The sequence below is a fragment of the Canis aureus genome, chromosome 18 (genome assembly GCF_053574225.1).
Source record: "Canis aureus isolate CA01 chromosome 18, VMU_Caureus_v.1.0, whole genome shotgun sequence".
NCBI classification, from domain to species: domain Eukaryota; kingdom Metazoa; phylum Chordata; class Mammalia; order Carnivora; family Canidae; genus Canis; species Canis aureus.
The window spans coordinates 42,765,423-42,790,015 of NC_135628.1; the positions used below are offsets into that span (position 1 = coordinate 42,765,423).

The 24,593-nt window shown below is 38.9% G+C and overlaps 1 protein-coding gene across 5 annotated transcripts in view; it reads left to right on the plus strand.

The window, feature by feature from the left end:
- The window catches only part of CDK6 (cyclin dependent kinase 6), a 245,799-nt gene that overhangs the window by 110,084 nt on the left and 111,122 nt on the right, over positions 1–24,593 (plus strand). For all 5 annotated transcript variants that reach the window (XM_077856956.1, XM_077856958.1, XM_077856959.1 and 2 more), the window contains exon 4: positions 5,358–5,525. In XM_077856956.1, coding sequence (XP_077713082.1) covers positions 5,358–5,525 — 168 coding nt within the window. The remainder of the gene's footprint in view (positions 1–5,357; positions 5,526–24,593) is intronic.

The following is a 24,593-nucleotide window of genomic DNA, read 5'->3' on the forward strand; positions in this document are numbered from 1 at the left end:
ACCTTGAGGACATCGTGCTAAGTGAAGTAAACAGGTCGCAAAACCACAAATACAGTATGATTCCAGTTACATGAGGTATCTAGAATAGTCAAATTCATAGAAACAGAGTAGAAGAGTGGTTGCCAGGGTCTGGGGAGGAGAGAGAAATGGGAAATTGTTCAATGGGCATAGTGTAAGTTTTGCAAGATGAGAGAATTCTGGAGATTGGTTGCACAACAGTGTGAATATACTTAGTACTGAACTATATACTCAAAAATGGTTAAGATGATAAATTTTATGTTATGTGTATTTTACCACGCTTAAGAATTTTAATATATATATTCATAACCCACAAAAACAAAAAAGATTCTGGGACTAACCCTCATTACTGTCATTGTTATTATAGTGCTCTACTTTCTTTATGGCTTTTACTATCACCCTTTATATGCAGGCGGTCACAATCTTTTATTTCTATTCCTAATCATAACCCCTACCTTATACCTACATCTTACCAGTTTAATGTAAAATACCTTTATTGTATGTGATCCATTTTAGACTGTAGACTCCTGTAATACCCTTCATAGGAAACCAACTGGATAGTAGGCCTTTGTAGCAAATTACAAACCATTACTAAGATACTTGAAACTTGGATAACAAACACTGTAATTTACACATTTTAGGAGAAAAAAATGTCATTGACTATGGGTTGTATGTGTCTTATTTTTAGTTTTTAGATATACTGTTGGTGTACATTTTTGTCACTAAAACCTTGGGGATGTGACGATACCAACATAGATAAGGCCAAAAATCCAGAATTGTCCATTGAAAGCTGTCATTTCTGTGATTTACTAGATGGTATAAATTAGGTGTTTTAGTATCGTTTTTGGAACTAATGACACTTTGTAGTTGAAAAAAAAGACCCAATGATAAAAGTTCTTCCCATTAGAAAAGCATGAGGTAAGTTTTCAGTTTGTTTGCTTGATGTCTTGTTTTTAAAGAAATAACAGGATTGAACCTCTAGAACGGTTAAAAGAAATGATTACAAAGCTTTACAGATTTCTGGTATGCTGACGAAAGTCCAGAATCTTCTGAGGGGAGGGTCACCAAGGACAAATCCCCACCCAAAGTCACTGGGAGCCAGACTTCATTCCATGATGGTGCCCTGTTAAGACATGTTTTTCCATGTGTTTCAGAAAGATAATGAGGGCCCCAAGTGACTAGATGTTGAATCCTTTTCTACCAGGATTGTGCATTGTAATGTAAAAAGGTTTAAATCTGTGTTTAACTTAAAGAGCCTTAACAGTAGTATCCACAGTTTCCTTGCCTTGTATCAGCAGGCTTACTGTAAAATATTTGTGTGTCTTGTATAAGACAGACTAAGAGTTTTATTAATTAGTTCAAATTTTACAATTTAGATTAAATTCTTGAGAAGCTATTTTAAAAGTATGTCTCATGATACTATAAACTGAGATCGAACAGGTAATAAGCTTAAGTAAAGAATCCTTTGAAATGTCTTTGATCCAAGCACTTCTTGTGGTTCTGAAGCAAAAGTGTGTTTCCCTGCCTTGTTTAGTGGTACAGTTTTGTTCATTTCATTCTGAGAAATTGGTACCATGTCTTATTTTTCCTTATGACTGGAGTCCCTAATGTAGCTGAGTATATTTTCCCTTTGAGATTAGGTGTTCCAGTGAATGACAGGTAAAGATTGAGGAGGGTTCCCACATCACAGTTATTACAAGTCTACAATGTACATCAGTCTACCTCACAATTGAATCATTGAAGATAATGAGATTTGGGCAAAAATTTTTAAGCTATTTAATTCAAAGCTCACATAGTTCAAAACTCTTTTGTAACTGGATATTGTAGGTTTAGGAGAAAACCCTATTTGCTCACACAAAAAAATTTAAAAATAGCCTGATAGGGCACCTGGGTGGCTCAGTTGGTTAAGCGTCTGCCTTCCACACAGGTCATGATCCCAGGGTTCTGAGATCAAATCCCGTGTTGGAATCCCTGTCCTGTATCTCCCTCTACCCCTCACCCCTTCTCATACTCTCTCTCTCTCTCAAGTAAAAATATAAAATCTTTAAAAATAAATAAAAATAGCCTAATAAAATCTAAAGAATGGCAATCCTTATGTAAAATCAGCTTCCTATACCTCGATAAGCACCATTTATGTGGAATCGTTATTGCACTTATATGGTTTGGCACTACTTAAACTGTGCTGGGTGTAATAGTTATAATGGTAACAAGTCATTTTCAAGTACTCTAGCCTTAAATGAAGGGGAACTAGACTTCCAGTACAAGTTTCAAAATGACACAACTAAAATAATGATTATGGCATATCTCAGGGAGGAAAGCCATGCAGCCGTTAAAAATTATGTTGTATTGGGATCCCTGGGTGGCTCACTGGTTGAGTGTCTGCCTTCAGCTCAGGTCGTGATCCTGGGGTCCTGAGATTGAGTCTTGCATCAGGCTCCCCATGGGGAGCCTGCTTCTCCCTCTGCCTATGTCTCTGCCTCTGTGGGTCTCTCATGAATAAATAAAATCTTAAAAACAAATCATGTATTAAAAAAAAGAATCTTGTGGATGTGGCAAAAATATTCATAATGAATTGTTAAATGTTTTTAAAACATTTAACCACATAAACCACAAAATAATGTGTACAGAATAATCATTTTTATTTACAAATACGTGTTTATATTAAGTCTTTGTTTATGCTATACATTATATATATTTACATATAAATATGATGTATTTATACTTACAAATATAGCAACATCTGTAATTTTTTTTGAGACATTTGTAATTTTTGAAAGACCAGAAAGACAAAAAATATTTAATGATAAAGTTTTCTCTATTCTCTGAGCAATAGGATTTTGAGTGATTTCTGTTCTTCCTCTGGATTCTTTTTTAAGATTGATTATTTATTTATTTATTTATTTATTTATTTATTTATTTATTTATTTTAGAGAGTGAGCATGCAAGCAGGGGGAGGAGCAGAGGGAGAGGGACAAGCAGACTCTGTACTGAGTGTAGAGCCCCACAGGGGGCTCAATCTCATGACCCTGGGATTATGACCTGAGCCAAAATCAAGAGTTGGACTGTTAACCAACTGAGCTACCCACATATCCCCTTCCTCTGGATCCTAAAAACATTTTTATAAGTTTCTACATTAAGCATGTACCATTTTAATAATTAAGAAAGATGTCATATGTCCTATATAAATAAATACATAGATAAAAGCAATTAACACTTTTTTTTTTTTTACTCTTGGTTCAGGTTTTTGGTAAACTTTAGATGAGTTTTATTAATTAGTTCAAATTTTAAAATTTTTATTCTGCTAATTGGCTGCTTAGACTATTATAAACAATGATAAATGAACCAAACATATATTCTCAGTAGTTTTAAATGGTTGGTGTTGAAAGTATAAGAATAAAGATGACAGGCCAGCATGGCATTACTTTAGGTTAATCATGCTGTTTAAAATCCAGGGCTTACAAGCCATGAGCATAACGTTTCCAACAATGACTGGTTTGCCCCAGCAGAGTACTCTTGTTAATACATATGCTTCCGTTTCACACTGGAAGAATGTGCATTGTGAGGTGTGTGACCTGCAGTGGTTCCCGGGTCCTAAAGGACTGACCCTCATCAGTGCAGTTTTCTTCAAGAGGTTTGCCTTTGAAAACTTAGAAGGTAAACTTTCCCAGGACAGAGTATCCATTGAGGTGCATCTCAAAGGGATTCTAGTACACCTGGGTCATTGCATATCACTGCTCAGTGCTTTGTTTCCAATGCTAAGGAGTCAGCAGGTTCCCTGACCTTATGGCACTGGCCACATTTTCTTATGGTTGTTTGTGATTGTCTCCCCTGGGGAAACAGGACACTTGAATGATTGTCATTCATTGAATGCTTACCATTTCCCAAAACTGCACTACCTCCCTTGGTATATATTACTTCATTTAATCTCATAATATTATAAAAAGTAAGCACAATTTTCTCTTCATTTTATGTAAAACTAAGGCTTCGATTTTAAATAAGCCAGCAGAACTCCCAGCTCTAAAGGAAAAACCAGCACTGTAACCAATAACCAAATATGACTCAGCTGATGAACAAGTGTGTCCTCACAGCCTTTGCCAGCTTTGAAGCCCATGATGCTGCCCTACCACTTTTCTAATCCTTATATGAACAAAATAATCCCATCCTCCCTTGTGCACAGCATTTGCACAGTATTTTGGAGGGTAGGTCAATTTTATTAACCTTAGAATTCAAAGGATCCAATGGTCAGAATCTTAAATTCCTACTTTCAGACACTGTTTCTGAGTTTTAAATCTTCTCTCTAATTTTACTGGTTCCAAAGTTATAAAAAGATGTGACATTATTTTTTGAATGCCACCTCCCGCCCCGCTCCATGCTGGTTAATAATGATAGCAATGAGCTACCATTTATTGAGGACTCACTACTGTGCTAAGTGCTTTCTTAACAGTGATGCCATGAAATCGGTTTTGTTGCTTAGGAATTGAGGTTTCACAAGGTTAAATGGCTTACCTGGCCTTACATACTCATTCCATCATTGATCTAATAAAGGAATGCACTGGGAATTTGAACCCACTTTTTCTGTTGAATCAACACTACTTGGCTAGTGATGTTACTTTGGGCTAATTATATATACCGGTGAATCAGTTTCTTGACCATAAGATGCGATAATGCTATTATTTACCTTAGTGTTGGGTATTGAGAAAAGTACTTGACACGTAGTGACTACTTAGTTGCTATAAAAGTAATAGGAATTACCATTAATAGCATTATCATATACTAGGTTTTAACTGTTGAAATAATATATTAAACCATATGAAAGTATATAAAGTAAAAAGTGTCTCCCTCTTACCACCTACTTCTTCTCCCCAGCCTTTACTACAGATACCAGTTTGGTATTTACCTCCCAGAATATTTCTTATGCCATCCAAAACTATTTTTTTTTAATATTTTATTTATTTGAGAGAGAGAAAGCATGAGCAGAAAGGAGTGGCAGAGGGAGAGGGAGAAGCAGATTCCTCACTGAGCAGGGAACCCAACACGGGGCTTAATCCCAGGACCCTAGGATTGTGACCCGAGCCGAAGGCGGATGCTTAACCGACAGCCATGCAGGCACCCCAGGCATCTGAAACTATTTTTAAATTTTCCTTTTGTGAATAAGATACAGGTCAATGTGAAATTTTTTGCTTGTGACCTTGCAAATGGAAGACTAGAGAGGTTAAGAAGGAAAACAAATTCATTTATTCAGGAAATACTTGTCAAATGCTTTCCAAGGCTAAGGATTCCTCCACATGTTGAATTTCTGTTTTGACAGTTTATTGATTTTCTTTTTTGGTTTTATTTAGGATATGATGTTTCAGCTTCTCCGAGGCCTGGACTTTCTTCATTCTCACCGAGTAGTGCATCGCGATTTAAAACCACAGAACATTTTAGTGACCAGCAGTGGACAAATAAAACTGGCTGACTTCGGCCTTGCCCGCATCTACAGTTTTCAGATGGCTCTTACTTCAGTGGTGAGTGAGAAAGTGCTATTCTTTCATTAAAGTTATGTTTCCTCTTTTAAATAATGAACTGCCCTTATGCCATGCCCCTGAGATTATTACTGCCTGTGGTCAGTTGGGGGAGAGAATGTCTTTACACTTTTTAAAAAAAAAAAGGTTTTATTTATTTATTCATGAGAGACACAGAAAGAGAGAGAGAGAGAGAGAGAGACATAGGCAGAAGGAGAAGCAGGCTCCATGCAGGGAGCCCGACGTGGGACTTGATCCGGTTACTCCAGGATCATGCCCTGGACCAAAGGCTCAACTGCTAAGCCACCCAGGCTTCCTGTCTTTGCGCTTTTTAAACAGGAGGGCTAGGTTTTGCTTGTAACTATAGATACATACAGACTGGGCTTGTCACAGACAGGACCTATTGCAGAAAATAGTCTGTTACATTGTCACCACTAAAAAAGAATCAGTTACAAGTTTCCAGTTGCTTTTTTGCCATAACCACTATTTTCAGAGCTGCATACACAAAGTCTGGGGAAACATAGCTCAAGGGTTTAGGAAAGAAGAGCGCCAGAAATGTTGTCCTGTCTGTAGCATCCTAGTTTGAGAAATAACGAGGTACCTACACAGGTATGTGAAAGCACTCTTCTGAATCTGTGGTGCTGACTATGAAGAAGAAACGAAGTTTATAGTGAACTAGGATGCCCCATGAACAAGCAGCACCCCACCCTCCCCACCCAAGCCAGAGTATAAGGAATAAATCCAAGGGTCTGTTTTGGCAAAGTATGAGTTACAGTGTCCAGGGTTTTTTTGTCTCCACCAGACACAAAACCATCATGTAGGCACTAATAACTTTGATCTTTTAAAGACCTATTCTGCATGTAGTGAATTCATGCAGAGATAACAAAAAGCCAAGCAATATTCCTTTACGCTGCTGCTTACTCAGTAGGAGGTTGATGCCAAGAATCCCCCTGGGTCCATGAAGACTATGAAAGTTGTCGTCAAAGCATTAGATTAAGCCTTAAGAAAAAGAATGTTCTTGAATCAATATGTCATTTTTCACATCTTTAGCCTTGAAGATTCTCAGTGGAGGGCATTGTTGAGAAATGTATGGCAGCATCTTTGGTCATCCTGATGACTTAAGGGATGGCTGTGGCCACAAAGAGGCTGATAACTGCCCACCAAAGAATTGTTTGCCCAAATTCCAGTAATGCCTCCGCTGCTGAGATATAGACAGAAGGGGAGTTGGAAATTCTCTGAGATAGCTTGTCTTAGGAAAACATTCAGTTTACAAAAGTGTTCCATTTCCCCATCCCCCAAATAGGGATACTAAAACCTGGACACATAAGACCACATACTTTCCCCAACATTGTATGCTTTACCCAGGGCATCAGAATTTTTACAGAGGTTTCTTAGAGTGTGTCACCATTGTTGAAAGATAAATCATACTTTTGAGAAAATGAAGTACAAGATAGTATTTAAAGGATATGTTTCCACTTTGGGCTGGGTCGAGTGAGCCCTTGTATTCTTACATATCCACAGCCAAAATGCTGAGTCTATGTATTTCTCCAGTGGGAAGGGTTAGGTGGGCTGCGGGCTTCCCTAGGATATAGTTGTTTAGTGTCCCTGAGGAAAAGCTTCAATAGGCTTTGTGATCCCATCCCAGTGGTCACCAGGGGACCAGATGAAAGGAGCTGATCTCTTTGGGTATCTTAATAGTGGGAAGGACGAGCCGTTCATGAGGCAGACTCTTTATTTTGATTTCCCCAAAATGGGCACAAAAAACCATAAATAAAAACAGGAAACCCAGTTGGTTTTGTTTTGATTTTTTTTTTCTTATTAAATTTAAAGAATGGTAGCCCGGCTTATGTGTAATATCAATTAACATTCCATTCTTGCTGAAAGTTGATATCTTCAGACAGGAAAACGTAGACCAATTATTTCATAGAGAAAAAGGGATCAACAGTCATAAATACCTGATTTTTCAGTGTCTCATTTGTCCCACATACTCTGTATTTCTTATGGTGACATAAAGTAAAAAATACTAGCAAAAAATACTATCAACTGGGAAAGACACTGGAACAAATTTGACATTATTTCCAAGAATGATAGCTGGCATTTAATGTCAGTACTAAAGGTTATGATTCCTAAAGGGTGCTGCGTTTAAAAGTTTTCCCATTGTTTTTTGTTTGTTTGTTTTTCTGTTAAAAGAAGAAACCATTTAGTGATGCATTAGTTAACATATCCGTGGTGATGTATAAAGACTTAGAATCACAGTTTTTCAGACCGAACTGGTACTTATTTTTAGAATTTCTTGAAGAGAAAAAGACTGCACTCCACTTCCTGGAAATACACATTTTTTAGTGGGTTATGTCATACAGGACCTGGGAATCAACTTAATCTTTGGAATGTTAAAGGAATTACAAGTTAACTGATTCAAAACTGGCATCTTACAGCCATGGGAAATGCTAATATATTAGTTACTTTTCAAAGCCTGACCCAGGTGTCCCCTTCTTTTACTCCCTGTAAGAATCAATCCTCCCTCAGTGTTTCTAGGCTAACATCTTATTAATATCTATCATAATACTATTTTTCTATCTTGCTTGTAATTATTTTCAGGGTCTTATATATCTGGCTGTAAGCTCCTTGAAGGAATTGGCCTTCTGGGAAGAAATTTAGAACAATTTATAAGAGTGGACTATAGTCATAGCTGTAGGTGGTGAATCGCTTAGGGTGAGTGACAAATGGCTTAGCTTGTCTTCATCTGATATGGGAGGGTGAGGTGTCCTTTAAATGCCTGACTTTGCCAGGATGCCTCCAGCATGACAGTCAAGATGTCTTTAGAGAGTATTGGGTACTTGCTGCTCAGTACACAATCAGACATGCAGATGTTACACATACAGAGAAAAGATGGTTTATGCCTATTTATTTAAAGATTGTAGAATTAAGATGTGAATAGCTACAGTGAATGCAGTAGACTCAGGCAGAAGGGGCCCATGGCCAGGATCTCATACTTCAGAGGAGCCTGCGTGGGCCCTGCTCCAGCTGGGCCTCTTCATGGAGCGCAGAATCCAGGGTGCCACGGAGGTGTTCCAGCTAGAGTCTGAGACCCCCCCTCTTCCTGCCATGCTCAGGGCACTGGAATTCCCTGATTGGGCACTGCATGGGCTCTCCTTGTGTCCTTCCTTCTGACAGCAGATTGTGGCACATGTATGCACTCCCACGTCTGAGGGCAACGGCTCACAGACAGCCAGTCAGAGTGTGCACGTGGGGGTTGGAAGGTCCATGAATACATGTATGAGACCTAGCACGGTACTGGAAGGGGCCAAAACTTGGGGGCGGAACCCCATTACACTTGGTTACCTGATGTGGATGATTTTTATCAGAAATTTCTCTGAAACCATGAAAATCAACTTCTACAACCTGTATTGAAATACTACTACATTTGTGGAAAAACAGAGTAGGTTACAGGGAGGTTCTTTCCATTGCACGTATGTGATGCGTGTAAGAATCATGACTCATGGGCTTATATAATCTCAGTGCCAAAAGTTTTTCAATAATGTATGCCTATTCAATAGAATGACTTCAAGACTAGCTAGAATGATAGAGTCATTCTAAAGCCAACATTTCTAAGTACTCCCCATGTCAAATGCAATGTATGGTGCAACTCACTTTTGTCTGTCAGAAGAGAAGTAGAGAGCAACCACTCATACTTGACCCGGAGGGTCTGAGAAGCAGAACCTGGGATGTCACCAGCAGTCTGATGATGACTCTGCTAACCATGAAGCACTGTGGATGGCATCTCAGGGAGGGAGCGGTCTTCACATGTCTATGACGCCAAGTATTTATTATTGTTTTTCTGAATTGGACCATATAGTACACAGGGTGATGCAATACTATGGTTATTAGGTACGGTGTCGGGAGAACTCCTTACCAAACATCTCATTTTGAAAGTGGGGAAACTGAGACCCAGACAAGCAGTCTGTGACCAGGTTAAGTCTGAATCCACCAAATAGATTGCAAATAGCTTGGAGAAATCTAATGTCTGTATTCTGGCTCTCACCCACCATCCCTTCTCCCCTCCTCCTCTCCATACCATAGATAGGCTCCAGTACTGCAGAGGCATGAGACTATATATTCTGTAGGATTATTGGGTCCTGCAAAGGGCATCCAGAGATTCCACAGGTGTTCCAACACTTGAGGACTTTCTAAAATTTAAGTCTTGTTAAAATTATAATTAAAAAACAACTAGCTCATGCCACATTTTGACACAGTAGAGAACACTGAGGCATGAACTTGTACCTTCTGGCTAATTTACTTTTGTTGTTGTTGTTGAAGAGAGACAGAGCAGGAGGAGGGGCAGAAGGAGAGAGGGAGAGAACCTTAAGCAGGCTCCATGCCTAGTGCGGATCCCAGTGTGGGACTCGATCTCATGACTCCAAGATTATGACCTGAGCTGAAATCAGGAGTTGGACGCTCAACCGACTGAGCCATCTAGGCAACCCCTGGCTAATTTATTTTTTACATAGACCTCAGAATAAAACTTCTGCCACACTCCTGCAGACTCAAACGTCTTGGTTGTTTTTTTTTTTTAAGAGTTTATTTATTATCAGAAAGGGAGACAGAACATAAAGACTGCTAACTCTGGGAAACGAACTAGGGGTGGTAGAAGGGGAGGAGGGCGGGGGGTGGGAGTGAATGGGTGACGGGCACTGGGTGTTATTCTGTATGTTAGTAAATTGAACACCAATAAAAAATAAATTAAAAAAAAAAAAAAAAAAAAAGAGTTTATTTATTTACTCATGAGAAACACACAGAGAGAGGCAGAGACATAGGCAGAGGGAGAAGCAGGCTCCATGCAAGGAGCCCGATGTGGGACTCGATCCCGGGACTCCAGGATCAGGCCCTGAGCCGAAGGCAGAAGTTCAACTGCTGAGCCACCCAGGCATCCCCAGACTTGAACGTCTTGTAAATGGATTGTTACTTAGGAAAAACTAAGCATTCTCTTGGTTCACTCCTGTGTGTGTCCGTTGCCTTAAAATCACTCAGATGCATAAATGCAGCAGCACACAATACCATGTTACAGTCACCACACAGGAGACTTTTTCAAGGGCCGTTCAGAGTAATGCCAGTGTTGATGTTTTTATATCCAGATGTATTTGCCATACCACCCAGACACTCCCCCAGGACAGACCCCGAAAGCTGCCCATGGATAGAGAGATGTCTATGCCTTAGAATGAGTTGTTCCTTTTAGGGTCTCTGTAACTTCACATGCTGAGATGAGGTCCCAGAATGGCCTGCCATAAACCCGTTTCTGCTCTGCAGTGAACAGTTTTACAGTGACTTTTCGTTGTATTGGGGGGGTCTTCATACAGCCATTAGACAAAAGGTACAGTTAGCATTTTTCCTTCAGATGCTTGTGTGTGATACACGTAGTTTGGAGAAAAATTCTACGTTGTACCATAATGGAAGAGTAAGACAGTTCTCGGTCTTTCTAATGACTTAATGAAATTCTCACAAAGTGAATTCTATTCCCCTTCTCCAAGGGTCTTTTTTTCCATATCATGTATCCAATTAAGAGACACTTGTGGAGGCACCCAGGTGAGGTGGCTCAGTCTGTTAAGCGTCCAACTCTTGATTTTGACTTGGATTATGATCTAGAGGTTGTGGGATCCAGCTCCACGACTGGCTGCCTGCTCCATGCAGAGTCTGCTTAGGATTCTCTGTCAGCCCCTCCCTCTGCTTGTGCCTTCTCTCCGTCTCTCTCTAAAATAATTAAATAAAATTGTTAAAAAGAGAGAGACACAATGTTCTGAAGACATTTTGCACTCTGTGGAAACACCAAAACAAAATAAATGAATAGTAAACATGGGAAGACTTTTATTTGACAACTCTACAAATTAGAAAAATTCACTTGGGAAATAAGTGATTCTCAAAATTATTGTATTTAAGATCATTCAATTATTTAATACCACAAGTATTACAAAAACTCAAATTCCTTACATTCCATTCTTATGCCTCTAGCAATAGATGGTTTTCTTACTCTAACCCTAGTTGGGTAGCATTTAGTAAACACTGAAGGAAACTTGAGGATTCAAAAACTTTTTGATAAAAAAGGGAGAAGAGTAATGAAATGAAATTCAGTCAGCAAATAATTACCGATCACTTTCCGTCTGCCAGGCACTGTCCATGAACCTGAGGGATGATGGGACTTAGAAATGGCCAGGGTTTTTGCTCTAATGGAGCTCAATCAAAATGGGGAGACATCTTCATAAAATAGTCACAAGAAGAAATGTAGTTAGAAACCAGCGTGCAATAAAGGGAAGGGACCCAACTCCATCAAGTTTTGTGTCTTAGGAACCCTCAGAGGCTGGGGGTTAGGGAAGCTTTCCTTGCTCACCTATGCCAAGATGTGAGATGCTCAGAGAGGTCACCAGCATCACCCTGTCAGAACCTGCATAGATGGAGGCCGCATGAATTGTGCACATCACACAATCTGCTAATTTTCTCTGTGTCTGGAATAGTTCATTTTATGGCACCAGGTCGGCACCACCAAGTTGACAAAGTGAAGTAGGACCAGAGATCGGAGAACAATGTCATCTTTTACAAGAGAAAATAAATTGTTTATGCTTGTTTCCTCTTCGTGCATGTCGTATTTACTATGGAGACCTGGCAAGGTTTGTGCCTCAGCCTGGGCAGCCGAGTTGCTCCCACAGAAGCCTGCAAATGCTGCCAGTGCATACTGAGTAAATCAAACCAAGAGCATTAATCGAGTATAATGGAAAAAACCCAAAGCCCTGTCGCCTCAGCACCTCAGCGAAAGTGCAGGACACACCTCTGAAGCCGGAAACGCTCCTGTAACTCCCTCCCCACTCAACATCCCCTTGCCATGACACAACCAGGTCTGTTTTGTGAAAATTTCCAGTTGCCAGTACATATTTCATAGTTAACAATGGAGTGTTTGTGCCGGTTTCGTTTTCACTTTCACCAGTGAGGGAAGTAGAACACAATGGGGCAGTGCACAGAGCTGGGAACAGGACACGTTTTCTTTAGGATTCCCAGGGCTGGGTACGTGGAAAATACCAGAGCCAAAACAAACATGAAAACCCATCCAGATCCTTCGTTGTTCATTCTCAGTGGCAATAAAACACATTTTGAGTTACCATATGATAGGTTAACTCTGCCTCCACAGTGAAGGCAAGCTTTGATGACCACTGTGAAAATTTCTCCCATGTAGAAAGATAATGTATTCTATACTGTAAAGAAAGCTCCTGTGGATATGTGTATATGCATGAGGATATTTAACTGTATCACGTATATTTGTGAAGTTAAATCAAATACTTTTCTTGTTTATAAAAGATAGTCATTCATTTGACTCACCTAATTCTAGCTCCTTCATCAGTGGTCACTGTTGCCAATTAGTTCTAGATGAAAACAGTTTAACTGTAGTGCTACTGCCTGAAGGGTGTTTAGTCAAAGAAAGCACAAGATGTTCTTTGATTCCATACATCTGTTTGGCCATCATGTCCTATCAAGGTACAGTGCAGATGTGGTCTGGTTGTCACCTGGTTTTTTTATATTCTATCATATAGACACCCTGTATGATACCATTCAAATCTCAGAACTTGAGAACAAGTCTGAGTATCCAGACCAAGCATTGTCTTAAGGTCGACAAGACCAAGTGCTTTAGGAAGTTTTTGCAAGGCAAAGGGTTTCTCAGGGATCCACACAATGGAAAAAGGTTTGTTAGATCTTCTATTTAACATTCTTATGGAATGTGCCTTTTTTGCGTGGTCAGGGACTAGTCTGACAAACTGTATTAATGAAATAATTTCAACTCCCCTAAATTTGATTTACTCAGGTGTGTTAATGTTCATCTAAAGGAGCATGAGACATAATTCTTGGAATAGAATATAAAACAATGTTTTTATAACTTGCACTTTTATATCCTCTTTCATATATTCTTTGAATATGTGAGCTTCTTGATTCTCCAATGTCGAAAGAATGAATTCCAACTCTAGCATGTAGCATGTAGCCTGCAAAGTTTTTTTGTAGTGTAGCCCTGACCTATCCTTCTGTCGTCCCACTCAGACTACCCTCATACACATAAACGCCTACTCCCTGTCCTCTTCCTACATTAAATTTCTCACTACTCCTTGAATGGCATCGAGTTCTCTTCCAGCTCCCCGGAGTTCTCTTCCAGCTCCCCGCTTTCACCAGTGAATCAATGAATGAATTTCCAACTGCATTTTCCATGTTGCTGCCAGGATCACTTCATCATCAGTTATAAGCATCTAAAGTACTTGTGTTTGGTTGTGTGTGTGGTTTTTATTTTTTGCTTTATTTTGAGGTTTTTTTTGTTGTTATTTTTGGGTTTTGTTTTGATTTGGTTCTTTTTGGATTTTTTGGTTTTGTCGTTTTGTTTTGTTTTAGTTTTTTTGCATTAGATGAAACTTTTAGTTAATCTTCCCAGCTACCTGCGTCATCCCCTCATATAGATAGCAGCTTGAACCCTGAGGAAGTAACATTTGCACTTAGAACGTCTCTCTGGGCAACCATTCCTAATCTTCAGATAATCATTGTCCTTCATCCCTGCTTCTTCAAGATCATAAATCTTCATACACCTCCCCATCTTGTGCACTTAACATTTTCTGTATGGTATGTTTTAAATAAAAATTAAGATCTCTTGGGGCTTTTTGGAAGAACCATGGCATTACAGGAAAAGGTTGAAAATGTCTGCGTTGTAGTTTTTTTAGTTACTTTATTTAGTCTACTTGGGTTCTTGGGTTGATTAGGGGTGTACTTACGTTAATCTCTACAGGCTTTTCTAAAAGTTTTTATATGATGGCTTTGTAATGCGGATTTTCTTTGGTATTTTATTGACCTTATTGCTAATATGCCGAATTTGTTTCTAAATGATGTTCTTTGGGTCACGTTGCTCCCACATTCTATTTTCCTTTTCTCCAGGGATTGAAGCACAGAATTTGAGTGACATCGTTGCCCCCAGTGTCTGTAAGGATACTGATGATTTTTAAATCTCTCATAAATGTGAATGTTAAACTTTACAGTTGGCTGTGGAGGAATAATCTACCTTCAAGTCTCAGGGAAGCGTCCAAAAGAAAGAAGGGGAAAGCGTAGGAGAATTTACTTTAGTGCTGCTCATATATTTATTTTGAAGGTTGGCAGAATCTAAAAGTGGGGCTGTAAATTTAACAGCTCAGCCGTAAAAGCCCCAAAATAAGGGAGAAAAGTCTCTACTACTTCTAGATTTGGATACTAATATAAAGCTACAAGGATTCCATTCTGTCATCTTACTTTTTTTTTTTTATCTCTAAAGCTCCCTGTCCTTTTCTTCTTTCTCATTTTTATTTTGATTAATTACTTTTTAAAGGTAACAATGCTTTAAAATGTATGGAAGCTTTCTCTGAATACTTACTAGCATACTACTACAGTCGATAGATTTCCCAGTGACGATAGATTTCCCAGTGACGTTGAGTCCTATCTGCACCTTATGTAACTCTGGGTGATTTTAGTGAGGTGGGGATTGCACATGGTATCAGTTCTTGTGGGAAAATATGCTTCAGTGGCTTACTGGCACTGCTCTTGGAATGTGGCATTTAAAAGTACCTTTTTACAGTGGGAAAGAATTCTGTCAAGAATAAACAGTCTGACCTTGTTAAATGGGCCAAAGTCTGTCTGTAACCTAGTTCCAGAAAACTAGCTTTTACTAGTTTAGCAAATGCAGATTAGAAAAATTACAATTAAATTTTTCTAAAGACAAGGAACAGTTGCTGTGAAAAATACGAAAGAAATTCAAAACAATGATGGTCTTCACATATATTCATGAAAATTTCCTTAGATGACTATAAAATCCCACTCTTCCAGAGTGGGTGAAAGATCAGGACCACAGTCGGTCAGAAAAGCAGATGTTCTTTTTCCTGGAAAGACGAGACTGGCTTATAGAAAGGAGCCGTGGGAGGGCCTACATAGCGTAGACCTACCGTGGGAAACCAGTAGGCTTGGAGAGCTGAAGAAAAAGTAAAAATTGTCACTGACTGCCTGTTGCTCACAGGTTAAAAAGTCTAGATACTCCAATTTGTTCCTAACTTTTCTCTCCACCCCTATGATCTTGCCACTCCAGACCTCCCTCCTCCTGATTGAAACAACATGCCTTTAGATTTTGTGCCTAGGTGCCTTAGGCATTCTCTCTGCTTAGATTGTCTTTCTCCTTCTCAGGCTAACAAACTCCTACTCATTCTTCAAGACTTTATGCAAAAGCCATCTCCTCCCTGAAGTCAGCCTGGCTCTGTAGGATAAAGCTAGGCATTCCTTTCCTGTGTACTTTAATTTGCCTCCAAGTAGCTGTCTTATCAGTTTCAGGGCTTGCAGTAACAACACACAGGCACACAGCACTGCTCTGTGAGTGTTAAGAGTGTGTGTGTGTGTTCTGAAATAAGAGGTTTCTGAGTAGAGGAGGTGGAGGGAGGCTGCATTGGGGGTACTAAGTGTGTTTGGGAAGAGATGCTTCCCCTAAGCATCAGCTTCCCTGAAGGGTGTGGTTACAACTTGTATCTGCATCCATTTTGAAATTACAGCACCAGGAATCAAACTTGTTTTATTGATCAGTTTCATTGCTAAAACCTTGTGTTTATATTTCATTGGTATTCTGGAAAACCAAGACATGATGGCTTTTACTCAGATGCATGACTGGAAGTTAGTTGGTTAGGTGTTATCAGAGTATACTAGATCTCAATGATGCTTTTTCTGGTCGTAACCATTTGTAACGTTAAATGGGTTTTTTATCAGTAATAAATTGGGGAAATTTTTTTAGTAGAATTACAGTAATAACCTAATCTTGTGTTCTAAAACATAATATAGCTTTAAGAGAACTATGTTAAGGTAAAAAAAATTAATGTGTAAAGTAGATAAATAATCAAGTTCTTTGCAGATGGGCTTGTGGCAAAGATTTTCAAAAAGGAGCCTATGAAATTTAAAATATAATTCAATACGGGCCCCTGGATGGCTCAGTTGGTTAAGTGACCAACTCCTGATTTTGGCTCAGGGTCCTGAGATCCAGCCCTGGCACCTGGCCTCCCCACTCAGCAGGGACTCTGCTAGATACTCTCTAAGCTCTTCCCCCTCTCCCCCTCCCTAGGATAAAGATAAGAGAGCACGCTTGCTCTCTCTCTCAAGTTAATAAAGAAGTCTTTAAAATATAAATAAATAAATAAATAAATAAATAAATAAATAAATAAAGCTTCTTATTCTATCTGGCCACTCATTTTTTTTTTTTTTTTTTTACTGCTTGTTTGTACAAAGATAGTTAACAACAGCCAAAAGAGCCCATTGGGGATTTAAAAGCATTAGTAAAGTGGGGGGTAAGGTGAGGGTTGTCAGTTGTTAAGCATCCAACTAGATTTCAGCTCAGGTCATGATCCCAGGATGGTGAGATCAAGCCCCACGTTGGGCTCTGTCCTACGTAAGAGTCTCTCTCCCTCTACCCTTCCTCCCTCTCTAAAAAAAATAAATAAATAAAATGAAATAAAAGTGTTAAAGTCTGGGAAAAAAGAGACTTGTTCTTCTTTTACCCAAACACAAATTGGCCACAATCATGCCTTCTACTGGCAAGTTGAGGTTAGAAATGTAGCAGAACATTTAAAATTTTGACATGGTTGGGTAACCAATCCCTTTGAAGTGAGTAGAGCTTCTTCAATTGGGGACTTTCTTTACTACTTTTCTATATCTGTTGTTCTCTATTGTATCTAAAAGGACTCCTTGATTTTAGGACATGGGGCTGAAATGCCATGTGTAAGTGCCATGTTGTTGCTACCTTACCTAGAGCATCATCCAATTTGTATTTTCCATCAGGTTTCTTTTTCATTGGTGGTTTATGTGCTCCTGTTTATAAAGGCATCAAATTTTCCCAGTGTTTAATTATACTTCGCAAGTATTGTTAGTCATGTAACATTGGAGAAAAATATGATATTCATCAATTGCTTTAAATATCTGATATTCAGAGCATCCATCTGTTCTGTAATTTTATTTTTAGAAATTTGGTATCAGGAGACATTTTTGAAAGAGAAACAGCATTAGAGTTAGCCCTGCTTTATCCATGGGGGATACGTTCCAAGACCCCCAGTGGATGCCTGAAAATGCAGGACAGTTCCCAACCCTATCTATGCTCTTGTCTGCTCCTATACATAAAACCTGTGATAAAGTTTAATTTATAAATCAGGCACACTAAGAGATTAACAACTAAAAATAGAACAATAATAATTTATGTGATAGAAGTTACGTGAATGTGGTCTCTCTCAAAATATCTTCTTGTACTGTATTCAGCCTTTCTCCTGTTTGTGATGATGTAAGATGACAAAATGCCTGTGTGATGAGATGACGTGAAGGGAATGACTGTGACGTAGCTTTAGGCTTCTGTTGACTTTCTCATGATACCTTAGAACGATCATCTGCTTCCAGACCACAGTTGACCGCTGGTAACTGAAACCACAGAAGACAAAACCACAGATAAGGGGGCCCACTGTATTTGTAAGACACAATTCAACAAATCCAGACGCAAGGTCTGCCATTTCCTCTGCAAAGCCTTTGTGGCATTTGTATGCAGGAGTCAGAAACCTCTAAACCCTTATTCTTCAATCAATTTTTTTAAATCTACATTTTTTAAATTGCTACAATTATTTTAAAATTCAAACATCCCAGATAGGTTTAAAAAAATGAAAAAAGAAGCTCCTTAATGTTTCCTCCCAGAAAAAGCTACTGTTAAGTTTGGTGAATGGACTTTCACACCTTTTTATATTTGTATGAAACTATATATATGTGGAAGCAGTGTGTTTGTAGTATACATACACGTTATTTTAATTTGTTTGGAGTCTTCTGTGGACTTTTTCCAATTTATCGTGCACATTTTCCACATCTAACATTGTAGCCTGTTTATTTTTCTCTTCTCTGTGTGAATATGCATAGTAACATTTTTTACCCCAGTCTTCTAGGATGAACCTTCAATAGTTTCTCATTGTTTGGCTGCAGTGAGCATCCTTGGGCTTTTGTCTTCTCACCCAAATACTAATATTTTTGTAGGATAAATTTCAAGAAATTGCATTACCAAAAGATTTTTTAATGTTTTGCTTCTAAGAAACTGCCAAACTGCCCCCCCCCCTTTTTTTTCATTTAAATTATAATTCTTTTAAGTAGGCTCCACACCCAGCATGGAGCCCAAGGCAGGGCTTGAACTCTTGACCCTGAGATCAAGACCTGAGCTGGACTCAAGAATCAGATACTTAACAGACAGAGCCACCCAGGCACCCCAAGAAACTGCCAAACAATCTTTTAAAAAAGCTGTAACATAAAAAAAAAAAAAAAAAAAGCTGTAACATTTTACATCTGTCCCACCCCACCCCACCCCCCCAGCAGTGAACAAGAGTTCTTGTTGCTCCATATCTTCATTAGCGTTTGGTGATGTCAGTGTTTTGAATCTTGGCCCTTATAATAGGTTTATTGTTGTTTTAATGAGTATGCCCATTTAAATCTGATAGTGCCAAGCTATTAATATTAAAGCTTATTTTAAAAACTCTTATAACAATTCAACTTCAGCCAGCTTGATTACACAAAGTAAAATCCTCTCTTTCTTTCTCTCTCTTGCCAACTTTTTATACCATTCTGTCCCTTATTCTCCTCTTTCCCATTCTGAAATAACCCAGTTTTATTTTAGGACATATTTACATTCTTTTCCCTTACAAACTAATCTCCATACCTTGTAAACTTCTTTTTAGCCAAAACACATCCTACTTTCCTTATATAGAAGTGTTTCCCTTATTATTTTTAGTAGCTTTAAAACTCTTAATTAAAATTTTTGACCTTTAGAAACCTTACTTTCTAGTGAAAACTAGTAAGTGAGCAGTTATAAACTGTCACACCAGCATTCTTTTGATTGGCAAATTTATCAGTACATTTTACGATTTCTAGAAGCATGTGCTCCTTTTTAATAATACAGTCTTTCGTGGAGGCCTGGGTAGCTCAGTGGGTTTAAGTGTCCGACTTAGGCTCAGGTCATGATCTCAGGGTCCTGGGATAAGCCCACCTCTGGCTCCACTGAGCAGGGAGTCTCCTTCTCCCTCTCCCTCCCCGACCTTTACTCCCATGTTCATATGTGCGCTCTCTCTCTCAAATAAGTAAATAATCTTAAAAAAAAAATGCAGTCTTTCGGTATGACACAAGGCGTGTTTACTAACAGACTTAAATTTATCTTTAGTTCCTCTATAATAAGAAAACCATAGATAAACTTATGTTCCATAATTAGTGTGCACTATTTTATCTTACTTGGGAATAAATGATCTAAATATTCGTTGAGCCTCACGCCATTTAATTTAACTTAGCAAAACTTTAAAGTTTCAAGTTAACAAAGAGATTTGAGAAGCTGTTTTTAAGTATACAAACCATAAAACATGATTATTGTTAAAAAATTCACCTAAAAACTCTTACCTACTCATATCTGTCTAAATCACTTGCTCCCAACAATTATGTTTCAACTACTTACAAAAACTTAATGAGACATTAGACAAAGTCTGCCATCATCCCAAGCGATCTCTGTTGCTGACAAATTTTTGTAAGCAATATAGCATGAACTTATTTGACTGGTAAAACTCAGGCAGAGTAAAAGTTATTTGCCTGCATTATATTCAATGTAAAAACATGTCTATTTTAATTACACCAATGAACTTAAACTTTGATACTTACTATTTTCAGAACATATGAACCTGAAAAATATTTGGGTTAGTTTCTGTTAAATTTCTGAAAACTTGAGGGAATATTTAATTTATAAGTGCTTAGTTTCAAGCCAGTTAAATAAAGAAAAGTATCACATATTTATAACACATACAGCAAACACACAGGGAAATGCGAACAGAGAATTACAGCTTTTGTTTAAAAGTTTTAGCCATGAGTTAGGTACAACAATACAAAACTCACTATTTTATAGAAGAACCGTTGAATTCAAATTTTGTTTTGGCAGTTGAAATGAATTTAGTTCACCTCAGAAGGCTAAAGCTTTTCGCAAATATTTGTAGAGAGGACAGAAGATTTTTTCAGTTGCCCAGTGTCCAGATACCTCCTCCCGCCTTTTTGTTTCTTCAGATGAGAAGCATCTCCCTAAAATTTGCCTTTTAAAGAGTGGCTCTTAGGTCTTAGGGAAGATGAGGGTAGAAAATCTACATCACAAAGGCACAGAGAAAATATCCAAATTTTCTGTAGAGTGGAGTTTTAGGAGTATATTTGCCTTTTATCAGAAGTCTAGGGTAATTACTATTTAAATTTTTCCTTTCCTTAAGCACAGGACAGTTCTGTTTAATACTTACAATATCTGCAAATATTTTGCATAAATAGAAACGGTTTGGGGATTCATAAAGATAGGTCAGCTTTGAACTGTTACCTAGAGCCACATTTCTGGCTTTATAGAAATTTGCAAGATGAAAGGTTCTAATTCCCCCCAAAAAAACTGGGTTGGTTGCATCCTAAATATTAAGGAATTGACCAACCCATCTGATTAAAATTTGCTTCTTTGTATCAGGGAGGTTTCCAACTAAGAAATCAAAAAATTTCTAGAGCTTCTGGGTTTAATGCAGTATGTCTTTTAAAAGTCTATCTAAAGTGTTTGAAAAAGGCTTCCTTTATGAGTGCCCAGTTTAATGTTGAACCAATTCGCTTTAGGGAGAAAGGCTTTTACTATTGCTTCTATCAGCCAGCCCCAAAACATTAGCTTTGGCTGATCCATTTTCCTGATCATATGCAGGAGGGCCTTGGAGAAATTTTGGTAATCTCTTTCCTCTATGAAGAGGAGGCTTTCCGTAGAAGGCTTTCCCATCTGGCTTGTCTGATACCTGCAGTAGAATCATGGGTGACAAGAGCACCCCTTAGCAGTCAATCATAGACTTTGTTAGTGGGGTTATAAATGGCCACTAATCTTTACAGTTACTCTATGAATTTGGTAGGATCTTCTGAAAGTAGAGGTAAAAGGGCTTTGTAATTTAGACAATCTAGATCTATTTCTTTCCAGCAGACATGAATTCTTTGAGGGTCCAGGATACATTTGCAAAGGACATTGCATGGGAAAGTCCAAAGCTGGTAGGGTCCAGGATGCATTTGCAAAGGACATTGCATGGGAAGGCCCAAACCTGGCAAAGCCTGATGACAGAGCCCTCCAAAGTAGGAGGAATCCTTAGCCCTACCATCCATCTGTGGTACTTCTGCTAAATTTATTCCCTGGCATTTATTATTTACACGAGTAACCTGTATAGCCTGGGTCTGAAGATCAGGCTGGAGTGCTTTCTGTAAAGCTCATAAAGAAAGGGAAGTTAAATAGGCAGCTGGGTGTTTGAGGGATTTCCTGTGGAAGTTAGTGGAGTTTGAGGATCCAAGAGAATTGGCTGAAGCAGTGAGGCTGGATTTTGAGAGGGGGGGATTTAGACCAAGGCCAAGAGATCTAAAAGATCTAGAGTGTCAGGGAGAGGAAGCTGGGGATAAAGGTTTGCAGTAAGAGGGTAGAGAAGGGGCATTTACATTAGATGGTGAATTATAAGTTTTGTTCTTCTGTCTTATTAAGGGAGTCCCTACAGATAGCAATTATACTCCTTTGTATTCACTTTTCAACTTGGTCTTTCTATAGATACCAATAAAACAATTATTTAGGATAAGGTCTCTCAAAAAAAAAATTCTTTAAAATGTAGTCAAGTTAGAGGATCCATTGTCTGACCATTGACAAGTAGGATCTTAGGTTAATCTAAATAGCAACTCAAATCAGTAACACTTCTTACGGCTTAACCATGGGCACAAGAGGCAACCCAAAGAAGACTAGGAGAGATGCAGCCCTCCCAGGATCCAGAAATGAGACAGTGAAGGCTGAGACAGTAAAGATCCCTTGTGGATCAGGACACCTTAGGAAAGACTTTCCTGAGAGCTGGCACAATAGGGTAGAGATGCAGATGGAAGACCAGGTTGTTACCTTTGACTCGGACTAACCAGCTATAGCTAAACTTATCCTAACAAAGGAGTCTTGGAGTTGGGTGACAGGTGCTCTAACAGCTGTTAGGTGCTCAACCTGTGCCCACCAGTATCGTTGCATTTTGCTTCTCGTTAGGAATGGCCTTTATCTCGTGTGCCGTTAACTCATGGTAAAGTATGTCTAAACAGTACCGGTCTGGTAAGAAACATGAACTTGACAGTGTGTGAGGCCAGCTCGAACAAGGTGCTCCTAGGACCTGTGCCCACTGTGGGTGATACTCTGTCACTTTCCTCATCAGTGACAAACCACATGAAAGACAAAAACAGTGGCCATCTCTGGGAGTAAAAGGATCAATAATAAACAAATTTTCATGACAAAATTTTACCAGAGTCACTATTCAAAAGGAACTAGTTCACCCAAATATTTTCTCCTGTTAATCTGAGAAAAACCAAAGGTCTCCCACCACTCTCCCTTCCGTCAGACCTTGCAAGGCAGAGTTCCAGGAGACTTACATGGTAAAGATTCCTTACGTTCTGTGGGTTTTGTCAGAGGTCCCAGGATCTCTCGGCTACAGCAGCCCCTGAGCCAAGCAGTGTCTAGCCAGGGAAGGGTCCATCTGTTCGTTCATGGTCACCAACCGTAGGAGTGGAAAAGTTTTCTCTTCCCTACCCCCCATTCTAGGTTCTTTGGCTGGTCTAATAATTTAAATCAATATAAGACAGATTAACAGGAGAAAAAGAAATTTTGTACATATAGGAGCCCCGTAAAAATAGAACACCCAAAAGGCAGCAGTGAGATAATTGAGGCTGATATAATGATCCTGCATCAAGGAAAGGGGGAGGTGTCCAGGGATACAAAGGATAGGACGGCCATTCACAGGAAGGCAGAGGATATCTCCAGAAAGCAGAGGTGGCCCTATTATGCAGATAAGTTTCTCAGGTCAAAAGGTATTTCTGGTAATAGTTCTCTTCCTGATACAGGCCTCTTCTCCAACATAAATTTAGTTGAGCTTTTCCTGAATCTGCTGGGTTTTTATTACTTTTAGCTCCAAGTAACATGCTTCTGATTGCTTTAGCCAAAGTGATGTGTTTTGGGATGACAAACTCTACTTCCCTTCACTTTACATCGCTACTTGGTGTCCATGAGCAACAGAAACAAGACATGACAAACATGTCAGTCACTACCCTGAGCAATTCTACTTCATTTTCCTTTCTTTATTACTAGTAAATCACCAAAACTAGAATCCTCAGGGTTTTTTCTGGATCATTTGTGTCAGCATTTCATTTGGTTACAAGTACAGAATAGTCCATCAAAAGTGTCTTGATTCATAATAATTTAAAAATTTAAAAGTAAAGTATCTTGAAAGAATTTAAAAACCTGATCTAAGAAGTCGAGATAAATTAGTGTACTCTTGCCATGATGTCCCTTTGATTCCTGTAACCAAATTAAGAAAATTCCATTCTTCCCTCCTCAGTGAATTAATTATGTTTTCTCTTGTGGCCTAGAGATGCTGCAGCCTCGAGCATCACCTCCTCATATGACAGTAGTCTAAGCAGTGAGTCAGGAAGTAGAGGCCAGAAAGAGTTTCACTGGCCTCTTGATCAGGGACGACAATCTTTTCCAAAGGCTCTTTTCAGACTCTCACATTTCATCTCCCAGACCATCATTTACCTACCTGTAGACCAATCACACTGTAGGTAAGCATACTGCTACCCAAAGAAAATCAGATTATGTTAGCCAGGAAGAGGGGAAAGGGCCGTTGGTAGACAACCAGCAGAGACAGGCTTTCATTGATCCAGAAAACTCCCCAAGGCAGCAGGGCCACCGTATAGGTAGAAACTTGTACTGTTCCTTCCTTCCAGAAGTACACAGATACAGTCAGTGATCCCTAATAAAATATTTTATGAAGTACAGTGCTTTTTTTCCTTAGTGCTTCCCATATGTTAAAAGTAGAAAGCTTTAGAATTTTATGGGAATGTTAATTAGGCTAAGAATGAATGCTTAACCATGTTCACCAGGACTATGATTGCTTGGATTCTTAGTAACACTAATTAACATACATTTAGGGAGCATTAATAACCTAC